Here is a 20664-nt window from a genome sequence, read left to right on the forward strand (position 1 = left end):
TTTGACACAGTTTCATATGAAAATAATGGATAAAATGCCATGAGCTATCAGAAAGCAGTTAATAATAATTGGAGTAATTATTTCTTTAAAAAAATTCTACAATAAACTACCAATTCAGTGGTCTTGGGGTATATCCAAAAGCTCATGAATGTCCCTTATTCCATTATAAGCTATAATTCATGCCAAATGATCCTAGCTGGTTTCTGTCAACTAACTGCCCTGGAAACTTTTAACTATGATGTAATTTTTGACTCAAGTTGACCTCTCTTCCAATCTATAATCCTTTTTTTTTTTTTTAACACTGTCTCTAAAGAAAGAAGCTGGAGGAAAAAAAATTGTTTCCATATAATTAAAGGGACCACTAAAAGAATAGAAGTCATCCTGACTTTACATCCATATTTCCTTATGCTTAACTCAAATCTTTCTTTTATATGTCATCACCCTCCATTCTACCCTTTCTAGAAATAAACTTTATTTCATTTTCAGTAGGACTACAGTAGGAATGTAGTCTTTCCTTAGAAGTCTATTATAACTCAGAAAGAAATGTAGCTCTTACATAGAGAGAAGAAAGCAGGATTGTAACATGGTATTTCTGTCCGGATTTTGTCCACCTTGTTTTTCCTGTGCCAAAAGCCCAGAGAACAGAAGAGATTCACTTCTAGACCATGTGTCTGTCTACAAAAGTTAAAGTTCAACATAAATGGGATCCAGAATTGCATTGAACACATTCCTGGCTTTCTACAGGCAATGCTGTCTACTGAACAGGTCACCAGATTAAGAGGTATGGCATTTTTATCACAGCTAATACCTGTGACCTCTACCAAGGTCATTGTCTCTAAAATGTAGAATTGCAGAACTTAACAAAACAATAATAAAAACCTCCTCCACTTTCTCTTATAGACCTATTCTAAAGGGTAAAAATATATCAAATAAAAATGGTTTGACCTTTTTAGCTGACAAAATGGATTTTTTTTAATTCACCCTTTACATTCCTGTGGATGTTCACTGCTTATCTCTCTCTTATCTTCTGCTCCTATCTACAGCACACGAACAAGGATCTCAAGAATTACAGTGCATTTGCTTTCATGTCATTGCTACATTTCTTCCTCCTGCAGGAATTATTCATGCACAGGGAAAGGCACCAAGGAATGGCATGTATTTCGTAGAGCATGGGTGGCTGGAAAGCTGAGACAGGCCCTGTTTGTCCTCCATCACAGATCCAGCACATCTGATCATAATTACTGAATATTTATTTAGTCACCCTCAGCTACTCTTCATCAGAAACAATCATTCCAAAACCTTGCATCATTCTTCCTCATCTTTAAACCATTTTTAATTTCTCAACATTCCTCCTAAGATTTAGAAGCCAAAACAGATATACTAGTGGCTTGAATGCATGGAATAATTTTTGAAAGGAAACAACAGTCATAGCAATGGTACGCTCTCACTTGGTTAAGACTGCAATCAGACTATCCATAATGACATATATTAAAACTCATGGACTGAATATAGGATTTCAAAATTAAGATTTTTCTCACATGAGTGTCAATTAAGCATTTCTATTTTACTCCTCCTGAACTCAACCCTATTTGTTAATAACTCTTCTTCATTGAATCTATAAAGCTATCTTTAAGTGCTATCTTTGCCCTCAAAACACTAGCAATCTAGTTAGCTAACTCAGCTTGTCTTTTAACCCTAGCTTTCAACTTTGAATCCAGGTGAATTTCTTCCAGTCTTTCTTTAGAGGAAAATCAAAACAAAACAAAATGAAAAACTGTCTCCAAGAAGAAGCTGTCAATTCTAAGAAAAAGAATTCTGGATGCATCAAAATGGCCAAAATGCCTGAGAGAGTAGGTGCTCAGTAAAATGGACTGAATGAATGGATTGTTTGGTACAGACTATCTGTCTAAACTTCCTGATGCATACATATTTACACATTAGACTCTTCCAACAAATTCTTCAGAGTTTAACTGGTCAAATTACAGTGTAGAACAACACATTCCATCAAATGTAAGATGATAAATCGGTATAGGAGAGGAAGTATAAATCAAAAATAATATTTTTTTCCCTAAAAAGCTAACACTTAATAGGTCCAAAATAACTCATGTTGGAATTTCTTAAAAAAAAAAAAAAAAAAAAAAAAAAAAAAGCAGCACACAGACATACTTGTCCAAGTGTGCATGTAAACTTCTACAAGGATTCTCACTGCAGTATGGTGTGTGATATAAAAACAAAACAAATACAACTAAAATGACTAACAGTGGAGAAATATACAACAAATTAACTACACATTATGGGATACTATTTAGCCATTGGAAATAAGTCAAACTTGTATAATGGAAATTAAATAACAATATCCATAATATATTGCTGAATTAATATGCAGGTGCATATATGTGTATTTGTATATATAGGCATATATATATAGAGAGATAGATGCAGACTAGATTAACATAGATTATATAGATTCTATGTTTATAGATTATACAGAAGTCATTAGTTACCTCTTAGATGTAAAGGGGAGTTTCTAATTTTTTTTCTATTGTGACACCAGTATTCAAGGTACAGAAGTATGTATTTCTTTTGAAATGTACTTTAATTTTAACAATTAAGTACCAAGAACTAAACAGATAGATTACAATAAGAAATTCACAGTAAGTATAATTAAATGAGTTATTATACTTTGAAATTCTAATAACATAGCCAAAGGAAATAATTATAAAAACAGAGGGGGGTATTCTGTACAATGATTTTTTTTTTTAAGTTTATTTATTTATTTTGAAAGAGCATGCAGCATGAACAGGGGAGGAGCAGAGAGAGAGAGGGAGAGAGAGAGAATCCCAGGCAGGCTCCATACTGTCAGCACGAAGCCCGACATGGGACTCAAACTCCCAAACCATGAGATCATGAGCTGAGTCAAAATCAAGAGTCAGACACTTAACCAACTGACCCACCTGGGCTCCCCACAATGTTTTTCACAGCATTTTCTGGAATAGTGAACAGAAGCCAACTGGATGTCTAAAAATTTGGGAATTTTTTTTTAATTTTTTCTTTAATGTTTTTATTTATTTTTGAGACAGAGAGAGACAGAGTATGAGCAGGGGAGGAACAGAGAGAGAGGGAGACACAGAATCCAAAGCAGACTCCAGGCTGAGCTGTCAGCACAGAGACCGACGCGGGGCTCAAACCCACGGACCGTGAGATCATGACCTGAGCCGAAGTCGGACGCTTAACCGACTAAGCCACCCAGGCACAAATTTGGGAATGTTTAAGATAGGTGTATTTGTATTTATTCAGTGAAATATTAAAAATAAAAAATGTATGTTTAATAATGTAAGTTTCATAATCTATAACAATAGAACTAAATCTAATGTAATATTTAACACTAAATGTTAAAAGGAAAATACAAAATTGTTTATTCTAAATGATCATAGTATTGTGTGTTTTTGTTTTTGTTTGTTTTTTAAGTAGGCTCCATGCCCAAAATGGAACTCAGGACCCTGAGATCAAGAGTCACATGCTTGGGGCACCTGGATGGCTCAGTGGGTTAAGCATTCGACTTTGGCTCAGGTCATGATCTTGTGGTTCCTGAGTTCCAGCCCCGCATCAGGCATCAGGCTAGTGCTGACAGCATGGAGCCTGCTTCGGATTTTTTGTCTCCCTCTCTCTCTGCCCCTCCCCACTTCGTGCTCTCTTTGTCTCTCAAAAATAAATAAAGATTAAAAATTTTTTTTAATATTAAAAAAAAAGAGTCACATGCTTTACTGACTGTGTCAGCCAGGTGCTCCATGAACGATCATATTATTAAAAAAAACAAAAACAAAAACTTGTATTTAGGAAATACACCAAAATGTTCACAGTGGTTATGTGTGGGTGCTGAGATATAAATGACTTATTTTGCATTTTCTCTCATTTTCTATAGTAAATATGAAAAAGATTTAATAAATTTGAAAGTCACAAGAAAGATTGTTTTCCAAAGAAAATGGAATGGGAAAAGTCTTAAAAGTAATGTTTGAGGAGTAATATTATCTTTAAATAATGAAAATATGAAAGGCCGCTTTCCTTTTGTTTCAACTTTTGTTCATTTTTCCATTTTTCCCCTTAATCATATGTATTATTTTCATAAAATACATGACAAACCTTTATAAATTATGTTGCAAATATTTCCATGGCTTAAGGTGATAGCCTTCAGAAGAACATTAAGCTACTGGCCTCTTTTTCCAGACTTTTGATAAATGAGAAAATATTTATGTAAAGTTCAGGATCAACAGGACAATATAGGATAGGAAAGGACAGTAGAAGACAAAATAGGATGCAGCAGGACAGGGCGGGACAGGACAAGACAGAACAGGACAGGATGAGATAGGACAGAACAGGATGGGACAGAACCAGGCAGGAACAGGAAAGAGGGCAAGTTATGAGTGACATTACAGCTGGCAAGGGATGGGGGGGTTCCAGTTAATGAACAGAAGAACTACTGGGATCATGGGAGGGCGTGAGAACAGTTACTGATTCTTTACCACTACTACAACTTAAATGGGTCTCAACATTAAATATCACAAAACTGAAGGACAACTAACCTGTTCAAATTGTAACACACCGTAGGGTCTTTCTATATACTTGTTAATATGGTTTTTAGTGAGATTAAGATGAAGGTGGAGGTGATGTCAAACATGGAGCACTTCTAAAAATGGACACTCAGTTGTATTTACTGGTTTGCAGTGAGAAATCTAAAGGTTACTGGATGACTAAAGGGATGAAAGCAGCAAATATTTTAAGTATTATTTAATTTCTGTATTCCCATGGCTTTTTTCTTCTGTGTTGCCCATAATATTAACCATTTAAACAAACAAACAAACAAAAAGTCATATAAACAGTTATGGTAAGGGGCTCCTGGGTGGTTCAGTCGGTTGAGTGACCGACTTCGGCTCAGGTCGTGATCTCACAGTTCGTGAGTTCGAGCCCCATGTCGGGCTCTGTGCTGACAGCTCAGAGCCTGGAGCCTGCTTCAGATTCTGTGTCTCCCTCTCTCTCTGCCCCCAACCCATTCACATTCTGTCTCTGTCTCTCTCAAAAATAAGTAAACATTAAAAAAAAATAAAATAAAAAACAGTTGTATTAAAAAAACAGTTACGGGAAAAGAAACAATGATAACACATACAACATCAGACTTAGAAGAATAGGAAATGAATTAATCTAGGAGAGAACATGTAAAAGATAGGTGGATTGAGTGGAATGAATTATAGAAAAGATAAACAGGGCACCTGGGTGGCTCAGTCAGTTAAGCATATAACTCTTGATTTTGGCTCAGGTCATGATCTCATGGTTCATCAGTTCAAGCCCCTTATGGGACTCTTCACTGCGGAGCCTTCTTGGGATTCTCTCTCTCCCTCTCTGACCCTCCCCTGCCCATGATCCCCCACCTCTCAAAATAAATAAAGAAAAACATACTGCCACCTGCAAAATCTCTTTAAATAATTCAGAAGGTATACATTGTATGAAATGAGTTGAGTTAATTTCTCTTCAGTGCTGGAAATTTTTAGTCATTAGCAACCATTTATAAACAGATTTCAACATCAAAACATTTTTAACTTCAAAATGTAGCCTGAAAGAAATGATTCCAGCATTGTCTACTACAACTTCCCAGAAAGGGAAGTCATACTCCTTTTTCTAAGTTTATTTATTTATTTTTGAGAGACAGAGAGAGAGAGAGAGAGAGAGAACCAGTGGGGGAGGAGCAAAGAGAGATGGGGACAGAGGATCTCAAGCAGGCTCCATACTGACAGCAGACAGCCTGATGGGGGCTCGAACCCACAAACTGTGACATCATGACCTGATCCAAAGGTGGACACTTAACTGACTAAGCCACTCAGGAGCTCCGGGGAGTCATGCTTTTTGAAGGCCTCATACTCATTTCTTCCTCATCCTACTCAATCCTCTCCACAAAACACAAAACAAAACCCTACAAGAGGTATTAGGTTAAACTATGTTAAACTGCCATTTTTGTAAGACAGAACATTTTAATACTGGAATTTTTATGTAGTTCAACTTAATATTATAATTCTCAATTTAAAATTGAGGAAACATAAGCTTTTCTTATGTTTGAAACTATTTCAATATATTTCTTAAAAACACATTTCTTAAAAGGCAAAGTCATGACAAACTTGGTCAGTTTGTCTACAAAATCCATGTTCTTTTCATTACATTATATTGTTTCCATTGGTATTTTGGAATCTTCACAGGTATTACTATATTTGAAATTTAAACTAATAGTCCATGCTGAGGAAAAGGTGATCACAGACACTTGGTTTTAACAAGAATTAGAACACATGTCATATAAGACTTTAACAAATTAAATTTCATATATCTAAAATCTGTGGGTTTAACAAGATATATTGTCTTCTTTAAGAACAACATGTTCAAGGGGCATCTGGGTGGCTCAGTTGGTTGAGCATCCAACTTCGACTCAGGTCATGATCTCATAGTTCATGAGTTCAAGCCCCACATTGGGCTCTGTGCTGACAGCTCAGAGCCTGGAGGCTGCTTCGGATTCTGTGTCTCCTTCTCTCTCTTCCCCTCCCCTGCTTATTTGCTCTCTCTCAAAACTAAACATTAAAAAAAAAAAAAAAGAATGACATGTTCAAGCTTTAAAACAAGTACAAGACTAGTTTTCTTCAGGCAAAGCAAAATTAAGTAAACTTATAGACCCATTGTAAGTATAAGCTCTTCTAAGATGTTCATTTGACTCATTCCTCCTCTCTTACATTTTATAAAATGTGCAAGATCAAAATGAATAATTCAGTGATGGGTTCTACACAGTCCAAGCCAAGCCCCAGCCCTACAGAAAAATTCCATGGGAGGTAACAAATGGGATACAGACAATGCCCAACAGCAAAGGCTAGTTCTCAAGTGAAGAAGAACATTCATATTGAAGCTCTGCATTCTTGTGGCTTAATATGAGTCATTTCTTTTTCTAACTGGAATCCATTAATATAGACCACTGATGAAACTTTGTTAGTTTTGCCTTTTGATAGTCTGAGCTATAAGGGCGGGTGGGGCGGGGGGGGAGAGAGAGAAAGAAAAAAGTATTCTTCACCTTTGTTTGCGTGACTCAAAGCACTTTACAAATGTGTTTTTGGGTCCATGCTTTTCAGACTAAGAGAATTAACAAAGCTTAAAGGCCCAAAGTAACTTCTCAAAAGCAACTTGGCCAAGGGAAATCAGTGAGAGGTAAAAGTACTCTTATCACCCTGTTTCAACATATTCTCAAGAGGTGGTTCTTCTTTTCTTGTTCCACAATTCTCTTGGGGCACCCTCACCAGCCTGGAAACCAATGTCCTCATTCAAGGTAAGGTGACAGCCAGTTACTCAGGTAAGATGCTAATTAGAAGGCACAAGGCAGAGCATTTGGGGCGTGGGGGAGGAAGTTAGCAAAGAGAATCAAAAGTGTAGCATGGAGAAAAAAGAAACTTGTTTGGATCACTACCATTTCATACCCTTCCTATGCACCTGAGCTTTTGAAGATCACATGAAATGAAATTACTTGCACTTTGAAATCAGCTATTTGATAATCCTATCATAGGAAAAAGGAATATAGTCAGAAAGGCATTCACCACAAATCATTTCTTAGATTTATCTTAGCGCTGAAGTGCCTACTTGTTTTTTTTTTTAATTTCAGGTTATAAAATACTTTCACTTTGTGTACATCACTCATCTCTTCTTGCCTTTAACTCTGATATCCTTGGTATGCGTCTGGAGACCTTTAACAATTTCCTAGTTCATGAAAACCATTAAAGCATGTAATTTAAAGCAAGTTCCCCATAGAACTTGTGTTTGATTCATTTATCCATAGATAGGCATCAATGTCAAATTCAAGTTTCCAATTTTTAAAATCGTAAACATTCTACTGCTCATGCAAAGTCCATCTCCTCCTTAATCTACTTTTTCTCTAGTCCCACTCTGCCAAAACACTAAAGAAACTACTTCTCACAAGGTCTTTTACCACATTGCTCAATTACAGTCACATCACACAGTTCCATTAAATTGTGGATACTGGGGCGCCTGCGTGGCTCAGTCAGTTAAGCTTCCGACTCCTGATTTCAGCTGAGGTCATGGTCTTAGGGTTCATGAGATCAAGCCCCACAACGCGCTCTGGGCTGGCAGTGCAGAGCCCACTTGGGATTCTCTCTCTCCCTTTCTTTCTGCTCCTTCCTCGCTTGCTCTTTCTCTTTCTCTCTCTCTCAAAAATAAATAAGTGAACGTTAAAAAAAAAATAGTAATATAAGTTCTGGAACCAGGATGTTTGGGTTGAAGTCCCACCTCTGTCACTCAGTAACAAGTTACAGAATTTCCCTAATTCAGTTTCTCAGCTGAAAAATTAAAAATATCTACTCTTTAGGGTGTCTGGGTGGCTCAGTCAGTTAAGTGTCCAACTCCTGATTTCAGCTCAAGTCATGATCTCATGGTTTGTTCATGAGTTTGAGCCTCATGCTGGATTCTGCAGTGGCAGTGTGGGGCCTACTTGGGTTTCTCTCTCCCTCTCTCTCTTCCCCTCCCCTGCTCATGCTCTCTTGTTCTCTCTCTCAAAATAAATAAATATTAAAAAAAAGTATATCCACAGGATGTATAGAAAGATTAAACAAATTACTCCATACAAAGCTATTAGACTAAAACCTGCTATCAAGACAGTCTTCAATGAATGTAATCTGCTATTAATGTTACTAATATTATTAATAACAAAATGAAGAAAGATTTGAAAATCTCTGAAATTAATTCCACCTCCCAATTCTATACTGTTTTGGATAGTATTGATAAAAGAAAATTATACAGAGGGCATTCAGATGTATATAATAAGGAAGTTAAACATTGCTAAAAGTCTTATGAATATTATGAAAACAGAAATAATTGAAATAAAAATAAGTTTCATAATACCTTAATTATTTGTCTGAGACAAATCTAAAACAACTATAATGCTGAAAATAATGTTATCTTGAGGGTAAATCAGTAATTTTCCTTGACTTCTTAAATTGCTAAACATCTAAATATCAGTTCACTTAAGATGGAAAGCTAGTGGTCTATACAGTGTGGTGTTTAATTTGTGCATATGTATTGTCAACTAACGGACTGAATATTGGACCGAGAGGATTAATGGACCAGAAAAGTGACCAAGCCACTCATTCAGTGGGTGATGATGAGCAAATCACTTTAACTGCATTTTTCTGATTGAGAAAATGAGGAAGAAATCTAAGATACCAAAGCTTACTTCCAATTCTAAAATTCTACAAGTCTCTATCTACCATAAACAGTTTAAGAATATGATCGCATCAAGAAAATGTAAGTCACTTCACCTGTTTATAGAGAGGAAGTAAATCATTTTCAAATAATAGAGTGCTAGAAACAAACAAAAAACACAACCAACCATTCAGTTAAAAATATCTCCTGGATTGAAACCACAATGCATACCTGGGCAAATCTAGGTAGTAACTTTTATATTTTGTGCAATAAATGGAAAGAATTAATGATCAAGCCTTTTCTAGAAAATAATAGATGGTATATACTCCTTCTCAACAGAACTAAAGCCACCTGGGCCAGCTATGAAACCAATACCAACTTAAAATCCTGGGTCCATTTGTACAGAGACTCTAATCTTTGACCTTAACAAATTCACATGGCATCAGATTTCTGTCTCAGAAAATAGTTAATTATGATAGAACTTCTAGGACTTTGGAGACGATAATGATTGACCAAAGAAAGATCATCACCAAGACTAGAAAAAAATCTCAGTGCTCACAGCTCTCTTCCAATTAACATACATATCTCAATCAAAGTTTAAAAAATGAGGGGCACCTGGCTCAGTCGCTTAAGCGTCCAACTCTTGATTTTGGCTCAGGTCATGACCTCACTGTTTGTGAGATCGAGCCCCACTTTGGGCTCTGTGCTGATAGCCTAGAGCTTGCTTGGGATTCTCTGCCTCCCTCTGTCTCTGCCCCTCCCCGGCTTGTGCTCTGCCCCTCTCTCTCTCTCTTTCAAATTAAATACATAAACATTTGGGGGGGGGGGGGTAGTTTAAAAAAAAAAGAGAAGATCTTCATGACCATGCAGCAGATCTAAAATAATAATTGTGAGGGGCACCTGGCTGGCTCCATCAGTAGAACCTACAACTCTTGATCTCAGGGTTGTAAGTTCAAGCTCCATGCTGTGTGTAGAGATTACTTAAAAATAAAATACTTTAAAAAAATAAAATAATAACTGTGTGACAAAGCAACAAAATTAAATTTCTCATTATGGCACCATGAGAATAACTGAGATGAAATTAAACAGTCATTAAACAAATGTTAGTTTAGGAGGAAAAAGATATAAAATGAAGACACATTGAATCTGGTACCATAAAACACATTCTCTTTTCAAATTAACATGTTCTTATCATTTAAATTATATCTGTTAATTATTAAATGTCAGAAATATAACTCAGAAACAGGTGAACTTGAGTATGAAGGCTTCTATGGGTAATATTTTGAGTTGAACTCCAACATTTCAAAAAATCTAGGAAACTAAAGTTCTGAGTCGGTCACAACACATTAGGACTTTCTAGTAAAGTACAAGCAATCACATTTTCCATTCCTTGAAAATAAATAAATCAAAAATAGATGTCATCTTAAAAAATCAAAGTACTCCTTTATTTAAAAGGTTGTTATGGGAAGTAGGAGGGGGTTATTGTTTGGTTGTGTGTGAGTTTGTGCGTATGTATGTGTGTGTGTTGTTTGTTTTGCTTCCCTCAAAAGACTTTCATTTCTTCATAGCTTAATTTTAAGATTCCAAAACTCACAGCATGTCATAATTAAACATCTCCTAAGAAGTACACAGTCTGATTAGCACATTAACTCAGGCATAAACCAGCCGTGACCATGCTGCCTCCAGGTCTGGGTCAGACCAGCCTGGGAAAGAACAGTCATGATGAAAACTCCTTAAGATACATTAACCTCAATGTTATTTTATCTTCCATCAGTTTAGATCTTCTTTTTTCTATCAATTCTTATGCAATTGTTTTAATCGTTAATTCTGGTCTGAACAATCACCCAACTTTTTAAAAATAAAAAAATAAAAAAATGGGTACACTGGTTCTGAGAATTAAATGATTTTACCTTCATTCTCAAAGGTTCCCACCACCAAAAAGTTCTGATATTTAGAGAGAAGTAAGAGATCTGTTTATAGTTACACACCAATAACTAGGGCCCACAACTTCCCATCCAATATCAACTCCTGTTTTGGAGACAGAGAGCAAGAAAACTACCCACATCCCAATGTCTTTTTATTGGGCTGGTTAGTGGCCAGCTGTTTGCTGTAAAACAAAATGATACATGCATATGACCATGAAAGTAGGAATATTTTCCCCCACAGTCTACACTCACACTGTCCAAGATGGAGCCACTCACTGCAGGGAGTTACTGAGCATTTGAAGTGTATGTAGGCCCACCTACCAAGAAACAGTTTTTAGGTTTATTAATTTTTTTTAAATTTAAACTTAAAGCTGAGGGGAGCCTGGGTGGCTCAGTTCGTTAAGCATCCAACTCTTGACTTTGGCTCAGGTCATGATCTCATGGTCCATGAGTTCCAGCCCCGCGTCGGCCTCACCTCTGGGCTGACAGTGTGGAGCCAGGTTAGGATTCTCTCTCTCTGTTCCTCCCCCACCCACGGTAGGCTCTCTTTCTCTCTCTCTCTCTCTCTCTTTCAAAATAAATAAACTGTACACATTAATTAATTAATTAATTAAGAGCTGACACTCCTTTGTGTTATCAGAAAATGTTTAAATAAGTTTGGAACAACGTGGGTATGTGGATTCATTCACTTTTTGATTTGTAGAATTTTACAAAATCTAAACACAGGTCAAGTATTTCTGAGGAAAATTTGGTGACTGAATTTTCATGTGCACAAGTGTAAAATGCATACTATATTTCAAAGAGTAGGCAACAGCATATAGAATATCTCATGAATATTTTTTTTTAAATTTTTTTTAACGTTTATTTATTTTTGAGACAGAGACAGAGCATGAACAGGGGAGGAGCAGAGAAAGAGGGAGACACAGAATCTGAAACAGGCTCCAGGCTCTGAGCTGTCAGCACAGAGCCCGACGCAGGGCTCGAACTCACGGACCGTGAGATCATGACCTGAGCCGAAGTCGGACGCTTAACCGACCAAGCCACGCAGGCGCCCCTCTCATGAATATTTTTAAAAATACTGACTACAGGGGCGCCTGGGTGGCGCAGTCGGTTAAGCGTCCAACTTCAGCCAGGTCACGATCTCGCGGTCCGTGAGTTCGAGTCCCGCGTCAGGCTCTGGGCTGATGGCTCGGAGCCTGGAGCCTGTTTCCGATTCTGTGTCTCCCTCTCTCTCTGCCCCTCCCCCGTTCATGCTCTGTCTCTCTCTGTCCCAAAAATAAATTTTAAAAAACGTTGAAAAAAAAAATTTTAAAAAAAAATACTGACTACATGTTGAATACTTCAATCTATTACAATACTTTGGATATTATTATTATTTAAAATAAAATAAATTATTAAATTTAATGCCACTGCTTTTTACTTTTCTAGTGGGCTATAGAAAATTTTTAATTGCATATGACTCATACTACATTTCTACTGGGCAGCAATGATGGTGAGTAACAGTAACCAGTGGCATAAGTATCAGAGATGAGCCAGTGAAGTGATTTAGAAAATCTGCGTAGCATGAGCAAAAAGCAAAAAAGGCCAGGCAGGACTGTATTCACATCCTAGCTCTGACACTGAACAAGTCGCCAGCTTCCTCAGCCTACATTTTCCTATGTGTAAAATGGGAAGAATAGTTTCCTCGCATAAACAAAAACATTTGTAAAGTGCCTGCTATATCATAGTAATAAAGAAACAGTTGAATAGTTGTTTTTCAGTAGAAAGCAGAGATCTCAACCTACTAAGAATTAACTACTTCTCAATATCTATGCCTTCTTGCAAATGGGCTATATTCTGTGGACCCTTCCTTCCCCTAATACTAGTGCAACTTTATTATTACCTTACTTTTAAAGATGAGTAACAGCAACCTTTATACTCAATGTTATTATCAAAATATTCAACAACTGGAGGTACTTTTTCCATTTGTGTCTTCTAGTGGAAGCAAATTCATTTCCAGGAATACCATCATGATTTTTATGAACCTAGGATTCACCTTAAAGACACTTAATAATATCGGAATACTTATTATGTTCTTTTCAGGCTTTCTAAAATTCATCACAGTGGGACCTTGTTCTTATGAGTGTTTAGTAGGCCCAAAGACACTCTATCTGTGACCTTAAGTTAATAATAATGAAGCATAGTTATTAAACATGTAAAATATGGGAGCCAGAAATATTTATTTAAAAATTAATTATATCTTATTGTTATACTCTATTTTCTTTGCGATTTGAAAAATGCCTGCAAATTCTTATACTATGAAGTAATACCATAATAATCAAAAGATTAGGAAAGATAAGCTTAGGACAAATAAAATTAAATCCTCCTTCATAAAGCAAATAGTTAAATTATAGAGTTCCCTTTTCACTAAAAAGTAGAGTAATATAGACTGAAAATATTCCAAAATGATTTAGATAAATTAATGCCTGGAAAACTCAATAGGTGATTACTGAAAAGTGAGAAGTTTGGAAGTCATCTTTCACATTTCAGCAGGATGCCAAGAAGAAAAACCATCCTTCCCCATGGTGACTTTTCATACAATGTTGACTCCTGACAGGATGGCTTAAGGGTCAGCTCACTATGATACAATCATTCTTATGTTTTCATAAAACCTAATTTACAGGGCACCTGAGTAGCTCAGTCGGTTAAGCGTCCTACTTTGGCTCAGGTCATGACCTCTTGGTTCTAGGGTTCAAGGGTTCAAGCCCAGCATTGGGTTCTGTGCTGACAGCTCAGAGCCTGGAGCCTGCTTCAGATTCTGTGTCTCCCTCTCTTTCTGCCCCTCCCCTGATCATGCTCTGTCTCTCTCTCAAAAATAAGTAAACATTTTAAAAAATATTTTAAAAAATTAAAAATTAAAAAAAAACTAATTTACAACGACCTCTCTCTTCTTTAATCTGTTTCTTGTATTTTTCACTCATAGTTTTCCATTTAGTCCTTTTATCATTTTTTTCTTTATTCATCCGATGAATATTTATTGAGCCTTTCCTGTGTGCCAGCTGGTCTGCAGGCCTCACCATTGTACCTCACTAGCCTGTCATATTATTCAAACAAAAGCACTAATGTAAGATGGAAGTAGAGAGAGGCAAAACACACATAGCATTGTTTTTGTTTTTTTTTTATTAGTTGGGTTATATGTGTGTGTATGTGTATATTCTTCACCATATCTGACTTGTCAACAAAAATAAATTTGAGGTTATCACACCGCATCCAAGCTCAGAAAAATTAACTCGGTTTCCAACATAATTTGTAAGTAAGTTATTATTTTAGCTTATACAAATGTCATAGAGTGAGATCCAATACTCAGTTGTGGCTTCCAACTTGTCTATTCTTAGATTTTATTTTAATACAAATATCTCCTGGTGAAAATGTACCACTTTTGATAGCAAAATTTACCATCATAACTCTTTAGAGTTTTCTCCAAGTTATTCATATCGTTACATAATAGGCCAGCTATCTCCTACTGAAAAATCTCGTGTTCACTAATTCACACCTAAGGGGGACTTTCTAGGGGGAAAAAAAAAATTAAAAAGATAAGTCAGCAGACCTTCATATGTCTATTAGAGAAAATTTTTCTTAAGCTGTTTCTTCAATTATAAGTATTTACTTGTTTGATTTTCCATTAGACTATAAGCAACTTGAGGCCAGGGGCAAGGTCTTACTCTGTATGTACCCATTTGAAAAGTGCAGGTTTCACAACAGTTTGCTGGTTAAATGGAAGGTTGGTGAAAAATGAAAGAAAATTTCAGATTTAAGAGTTACCAATGAGTTTAATCTTTGAGACTATTATTCTTAACCCATTAGTTAAAATCAGAGATGAGCAATGATTATGACATGTCGGTTAGGTTCATCAATTATAACATGTTATTGCCCTGGTTGGGGATGCTGATAATGGGGGAGGCTATGCATGCGTGGGCGTAAGGGAGCATAAGGGAAATCTCTGTACCTTACTCTCAGTTTTACTGTGAACCTTAAACAGCTCTAAAAAAAAAAAAAAAAAAAAAAACAAAAAAAAACTCTTAAAAAAAATAAGTGTTAAACTTAAAAATATCCATTGTGTGATCAGTAGCTAATGAAAAATAGTATTCTGTTATATAAAAATACCCGCTAACTAATTCAGCCGCAATTTATTGCAGTCTTAGCACGTACCAAGCACACTACTCTCAGAGCTGTGGCTTAAAGATAAATAAGATCTGTAAATGTAAAGCAGGAGTTGGAAAGCTGCTTCCACCAAATTCATGTGAGCTGATAGCAATTTTAAATAATCATTAAACTATGGAAAAGAAAACCATGGATCTATTACTCACAATGGGTTCTCTTGCCCAATGAAAAGGAAAGACAAAATCTACCTTTTCAGACATCCCAAAATTTTTCAATACATTTTATACTTTTTGCTTGTTGCTTAGAAAATGCTATCTCCTAATACAAAGTAAGAAGTCCTCAGTGCCTCTGTCTTTCGTTAAGGAGTCAAGGAGAAAGGGAGTGGAAATAATGAGATCAGAAATGTCATGGAATAGAGAAAAGAATATCAACATGAGATAAATCAGAGTGAAGTTCTGCACAAAATCATTCTCATATTAGACCAGAACCCTGCAACCATAATCAACCAGAAACCTAGGGTAAGACGTTGAGAAATGCCCAGAAATGAATAACTGCATTGGACACAGACTTTGTGAGAACTGGCAGTAAAAGGAAACAGTGCAGAAATCCTCCGGATAAGCTTATGGGCAGGCTGAAGGCTTGACTGGTAAAAACTACAAGCCCGTCATTGGCTGGTCCTGATGGTGAAGCAGATCCTTCAAGGCACTTGGCAGCTGGCAAGATGTAGCAACTTCTCTCAGGTACTACTAGCCTGGTATTGCAGGTTCATTCCTTTGACTTCAGCAGATAGTTATCTTTTGGTTCTTAAAAGAGTTGATCATTTTAACATAGACGAGTGTAAATAATGCATCAGGAAAACCTGACCGCTTTAGAGAATGACAAACCTTTCTGAAGTGAACAACCAATGTTTCTTTAATAGATGGAAAAATTGACCAAGCCTTGTAGCAATGTCTTCCCGCCTTAAACACATTCTACCAGGTCACCCAAGTCCCACTTACCCCTAACATCTGGTGGAGGTAGTGATACTCTTGCCCTTGGTTATACAGCAGGAAGGTTTTCCAGAAAAGCAAAACATTCAGGGAGAGCCAGACAAACTAGATCACACAAAGAAAGAGAGAGAAAAAAAAAAATTAAAAATAAACGTTACCTGATAAGTGTAAACCTCACGTGCATTCGTTGGACACAATACTTTCAGTGGAAGCTGGATTAGTAATTGCAGAAAGCATTCTTAATTAACCAGCAAGCTGAAGACCACTCAGAGGAAAACAAATCTGACCTCACTCAGTCCCTGCACCTGAGATTAAGCATTCTGGGTTGCAAGCAGGTCTCCTAAACCATCTGCAAATATCCCCTGCAGCACAAAACGAGACTAAGAAATTAGTGACATCACCCAGTCCCGAGCATGGCATGTTGTTAAAATGCAACACCAAACAGAAACAATCCGGGAAAAGAGCAAAGGGGGAAAGAAGTTTAAAGGGTTAAGAAAAACTTGTGTTCACTAAAAGTGATCTCTCTTCGTCCACATCTGCTCTCCCAACAGTGTGCAGGAAAGTTCCCATGCACTTGGAGTAGGGGTGAGGGGAGGGTGTAGTTATTATCTCCAGGTATTAACAGCGAAAAGTTTTGTTAGTTCAGAATGTTGGAATTAGAGGCAAAACTTCCAACTTCCCACCCGCGCACGCTCAGAGAATGAATCAAAGTTGCTGCACGACAGACAAAACGCAGGGAGAGAGCCTTGCCCGCCATCCTACCAGGCAGAGGTGTTTAACCCCTTCGTTGGCCAGCCAGCTCCTCCAGGACACAGCCATGCCGCCGGCCCCGCCGCGCTGCGCTCTCCGGCCGCCGGCCCGCGAAGGAGCGGCGGCGGCCGGGACAGCGGTTACAGTTGTGCGGCCTGCGGGGGGGGGGGGCCGGGTGGGGACGGAGGGTCAAAGACTGAGTGGAAGCGGAGGCCGGCGCCGAGCCAGCCCGGGCGGGGTCTGCGCCCCGGAGCCGGGTCTTCCGGGCGCCGCGTCTGCGGCCCGCGCGGGGTCTGCGCTGCGCGCTCGGCGGCCCCGGCCCCGCGCTCGGAGCGCGCGCTCCCCGGCCCCGCCGCCCGGCTGCGCGAGTCTGCACCGCCGCGCCGGTCCCTTTGTCTGCGGGCGAGCCTGTTGTTGTGGCTGCCGCCGTTCAGGATGTCCCGGCTGGGGACTGGGAGGCGCCCCCCGCAGGCTCGCGGAGACCGACCACGATGTGGGGAGTGATAGCCATACCCTGGGCACCCCGCCGCCCCTTCGTACGCTCGCACGCACCTAGCTCATAGGCACGGGTCGTTTTCCCCAAAAAAGTTCCACTCAAAGACGCTCGGGAACGAAATTTGAGCCGGAAATAGCCTTTTGTGTACTAACATCCCCCTTCTCCCGCCCAACCTCAGGAACGCATCGCAACCCCAACGAAGGCCCCTTCACAACCTTCACCTAAAGCTTCCCTCTGCCTCCCTCTTCGCAGTCCCTCACCCCTACCCCAACCCACATTCTTGGGAAGCTTTTAAGAAAATTTTGAATAAAAAAGAGCCCGGCGGTTTAATGGTTAAAGATGACGTCATTCTCAGGGGCTTTAGGGAAGCTCCGATTCACTCTGTTTAGAAATGTGCGTCTTATTACCTAGTATCAGAGTCTGTTTAGTAATAGGAATCCTCTCAAAGTTGTGCCAGAGGCGTGGTGAAGGGTGGGGAGAGTATGACATTGACACAGGCTACCTACTTTTCGCACACCGCAAATTATCAATATTAGGAAAGAAAAAAAAATCATTCACATAGAAGAATGTCGGATACACAGTAAGTGTTCAACAAAAGTTTATGAAATCAGGACTTTCCAAACTTTAACAACTAGTGGTAGAAAAGGTAAACCACTAGTAGCCTAATTTCATGTCTTTTAAGCTTTTTTTTAAAAACAAAATTCATTTTAAAACACATGCCTTAATATGTAATTGAAACTGAAATTTCTTCTCTTACTACAGCAATGTACTTCCCTCACTAATTTCATGAACTGATTAATGACTGCAACCCTCAGTTCAGAATTTGAATTAATCCCTATCAAGTGTGGGTTACATTTCTTGCAGAGAACTTTCTAATAGTCTGTCATTTTCCATTGGTAAAGGACTTTCCTGTTTCATGCAATATCAAATCCTGAAAACTGCTTTAAATCTTTCCGGGGATAAGAAGCATGTTATTTATAATTTCATATTGAATTTATTATTTATTACTTATTGAATTTATTATTGAATAAACCCATGTTTATAAACTCATATTGACCATGTAATATCTAAAGGACCCAAAAAATACCACACAAAGAACCCAAGGAGAGTCACCACTGGGGAAAGTCAAATTCTGGGACACACTGGTACTCCTCAAATTACACCCTAAGTAACCATCCCAGAGCCATAAGTTCAATGGATGCGAGGTATAGAAGGTCCAGAAAACCGTTTTGGTTCTTGCCATGAGTGGAGAAGAATGAAGCAATTGAGGAATAGTAAAATAAAAGGCAATTTTTCTTGACTTAATTGATCTAGTTCTTTTTTCCCCCATTTTATTGAGAAATTGACACACATCACTGTAGAAGTTTAAGGCATACAATAAGATGGTTTGATTTACATATTGTGAAATGATTACAATAATAGGATCAGCTAACATCCATCATGTCATATAGAAATATATGAATAAAATAAAATGAAAATAAAGAATAATACGAATAAAATAAAATGAAAAGAAAGAAAAAGGAAAGGGGGGGGATTTTTCTTGTGATGAGAACTCCTAGGATTTACTCTCTTAACTCCTATATATCCTATAACAGTGTCAGCTATGGTCATCATGTTGTATGTTATGTCTCTAATATTTATTTATCTCATCACTGGAAGTTTGTACTTTTGACCACCTTCCTCTAATCCCCTCTCCTCTGACCCTCTGCTTCTGGTAACCACAAGTCTGATCTAGTTTTCTGAGTTGTTGTTGTTGTTGTTTTTTCTCTAATTCCCCTTATAAGTGAGATCATATGGGGCATCTGGGTGGCTCAATCGGTTGAGTGTCCGACTTCGGCTCAGGTCATGATCTCGAGGTCTGTGAATTTGAGCCCCGTGTCAGGCTCTAAGCTAACAGCTCAGAGCCTGGAGCCTGCTTCGGATTCTGTGCATGTCTCTCTCTCTGGTGCTCCCCCACTTGTGCTCTGTCCCTCTCTCTCTTTTTCAGAAAATAAATAAACATTAAAAAATTTTTAAAAAAGATAAGTGAGATCATATAGTATTTGTCTTTCTCTGCCTTAGTTCATGTAGCATAGTGTCCTCAAGGTCCATCCATGTTGTCACAAATGGCAGGGTTTCCTTTTTTTTAATATCTGAATAATATTCCATTGTATATAGATGTACAACTATATTGTTGTACATATTATTATGTTAACTGAAAGAATAAGAACATTAAAATAAAGACAACTTCTTTGTCCATTCATCCATCCATTCACACTTAGGTCATTTCCATGTGTTGGCTACTGTAAATAATGTTGCCCTGACACCAGGGTGCAGATACCTTTTCCAGTTAGTGTTTTCATTTTCTCTGGATATATTTCCAAAGGTGACATTGCTGGATCGTATAGCAGTCCTATCTTTAATTTTTTGGAAGATCCTCTGTACTCTTTCCATAGTTGCTATACCAATTTATCATCCACCAACAGCGCACAAGGGTTCCCTTTTCTCCACATCTATGCCTTGTCTTTTTGATGATGGCCATTCTAATAAGTAGGGGATGATATGTCATTGTGATTTTAATTTGCATTTCCCCAAAAACTAGTGATGTTGAGCATCTTTGCATATACCTGTGATCTTTCATATATCTTCTTTGGAGAAAGGTCTTTTCAGGACCTTTGCCTATTTTTTAATTGTTTAGGTTTTCTGTTTGTTTTGTTTTTGCTTTTGGTTTTGCTATCGAGTTGTATGGGTTCTTTATATATATTGGATATTAACCACTTATCGGATATATGTTTTGCAAACATTTGTTCTGATTCCATAGGTTGTCTTTTCACCTTGTTGATGGTCAAAGACCATTTTTTTTTTTTTTTTTTTTTTTCAGATCAGCTACTTCTAGGGGGGAAAAAACAAACAAAAATAATGGACCCAGCTCTTGCTATGTACCTACTACTTGTCAGCCACTGTCCTTGGTACTTCATATTCAAAATCTCACTTAATTCACTCCATAGTTCTCCAAGTGGATGTCAGTGCCCCTACTTTAAAGATAAAGAAGCTGAAACTTAAAGAGATTACCCTTGCCTGAGAGGGTGGGAGAAATAGGCAGATGTTAGTTAAAGAGTATAAACTTCCACTTATATAATGAATAAGTTCTGGA

At 37.8% G+C, this 20664-nt stretch overlaps 1 protein-coding gene across 5 annotated transcripts in view; it reads right to left on the minus strand.

The window, feature by feature from the left end:
- NOX4 (NADPH oxidase 4) overlaps nt 1-17683 on the minus strand; it is a 166089-nt gene extending 148406 nt beyond the window's left edge. For 2 of the 5 annotated variants that reach the window (XM_019450053.1, XM_019450052.1), the window contains exons 1-2: nt 17588-17683; nt 16295-16390 (exon numbers count right to left, since the gene is read on the minus strand). Coding sequence is in view for 2 of the 5 variants with exons in the window: in XM_019450052.1 (XP_019305597.1) it covers nt 16295-16303 (9 nt within the window). In the remaining 3 variants the exon portion in view is untranslated. Of the gene's footprint in view, nt 1-16294; nt 16391-16443; nt 17026-17047; nt 17207-17587 lie in introns of those variants that run through there. The other 3 variants (XM_019450055.2, XM_019450054.2, XM_019450051.2) reach the window with 2 other exon arrangements.
- Nucleotides 17684-20664: the final 2981 nt, after the last annotated feature.

The sequence above is a fragment of the Panthera pardus genome, unplaced genomic scaffold, assembly GCF_024362965.1.
Source record: "Panthera pardus isolate Hobbes unplaced genomic scaffold, ASM2436296v1 HiC_scaffold_12, whole genome shotgun sequence".
NCBI lineage: Eukaryota > Metazoa > Chordata > Mammalia > Carnivora > Felidae > Panthera > Panthera pardus.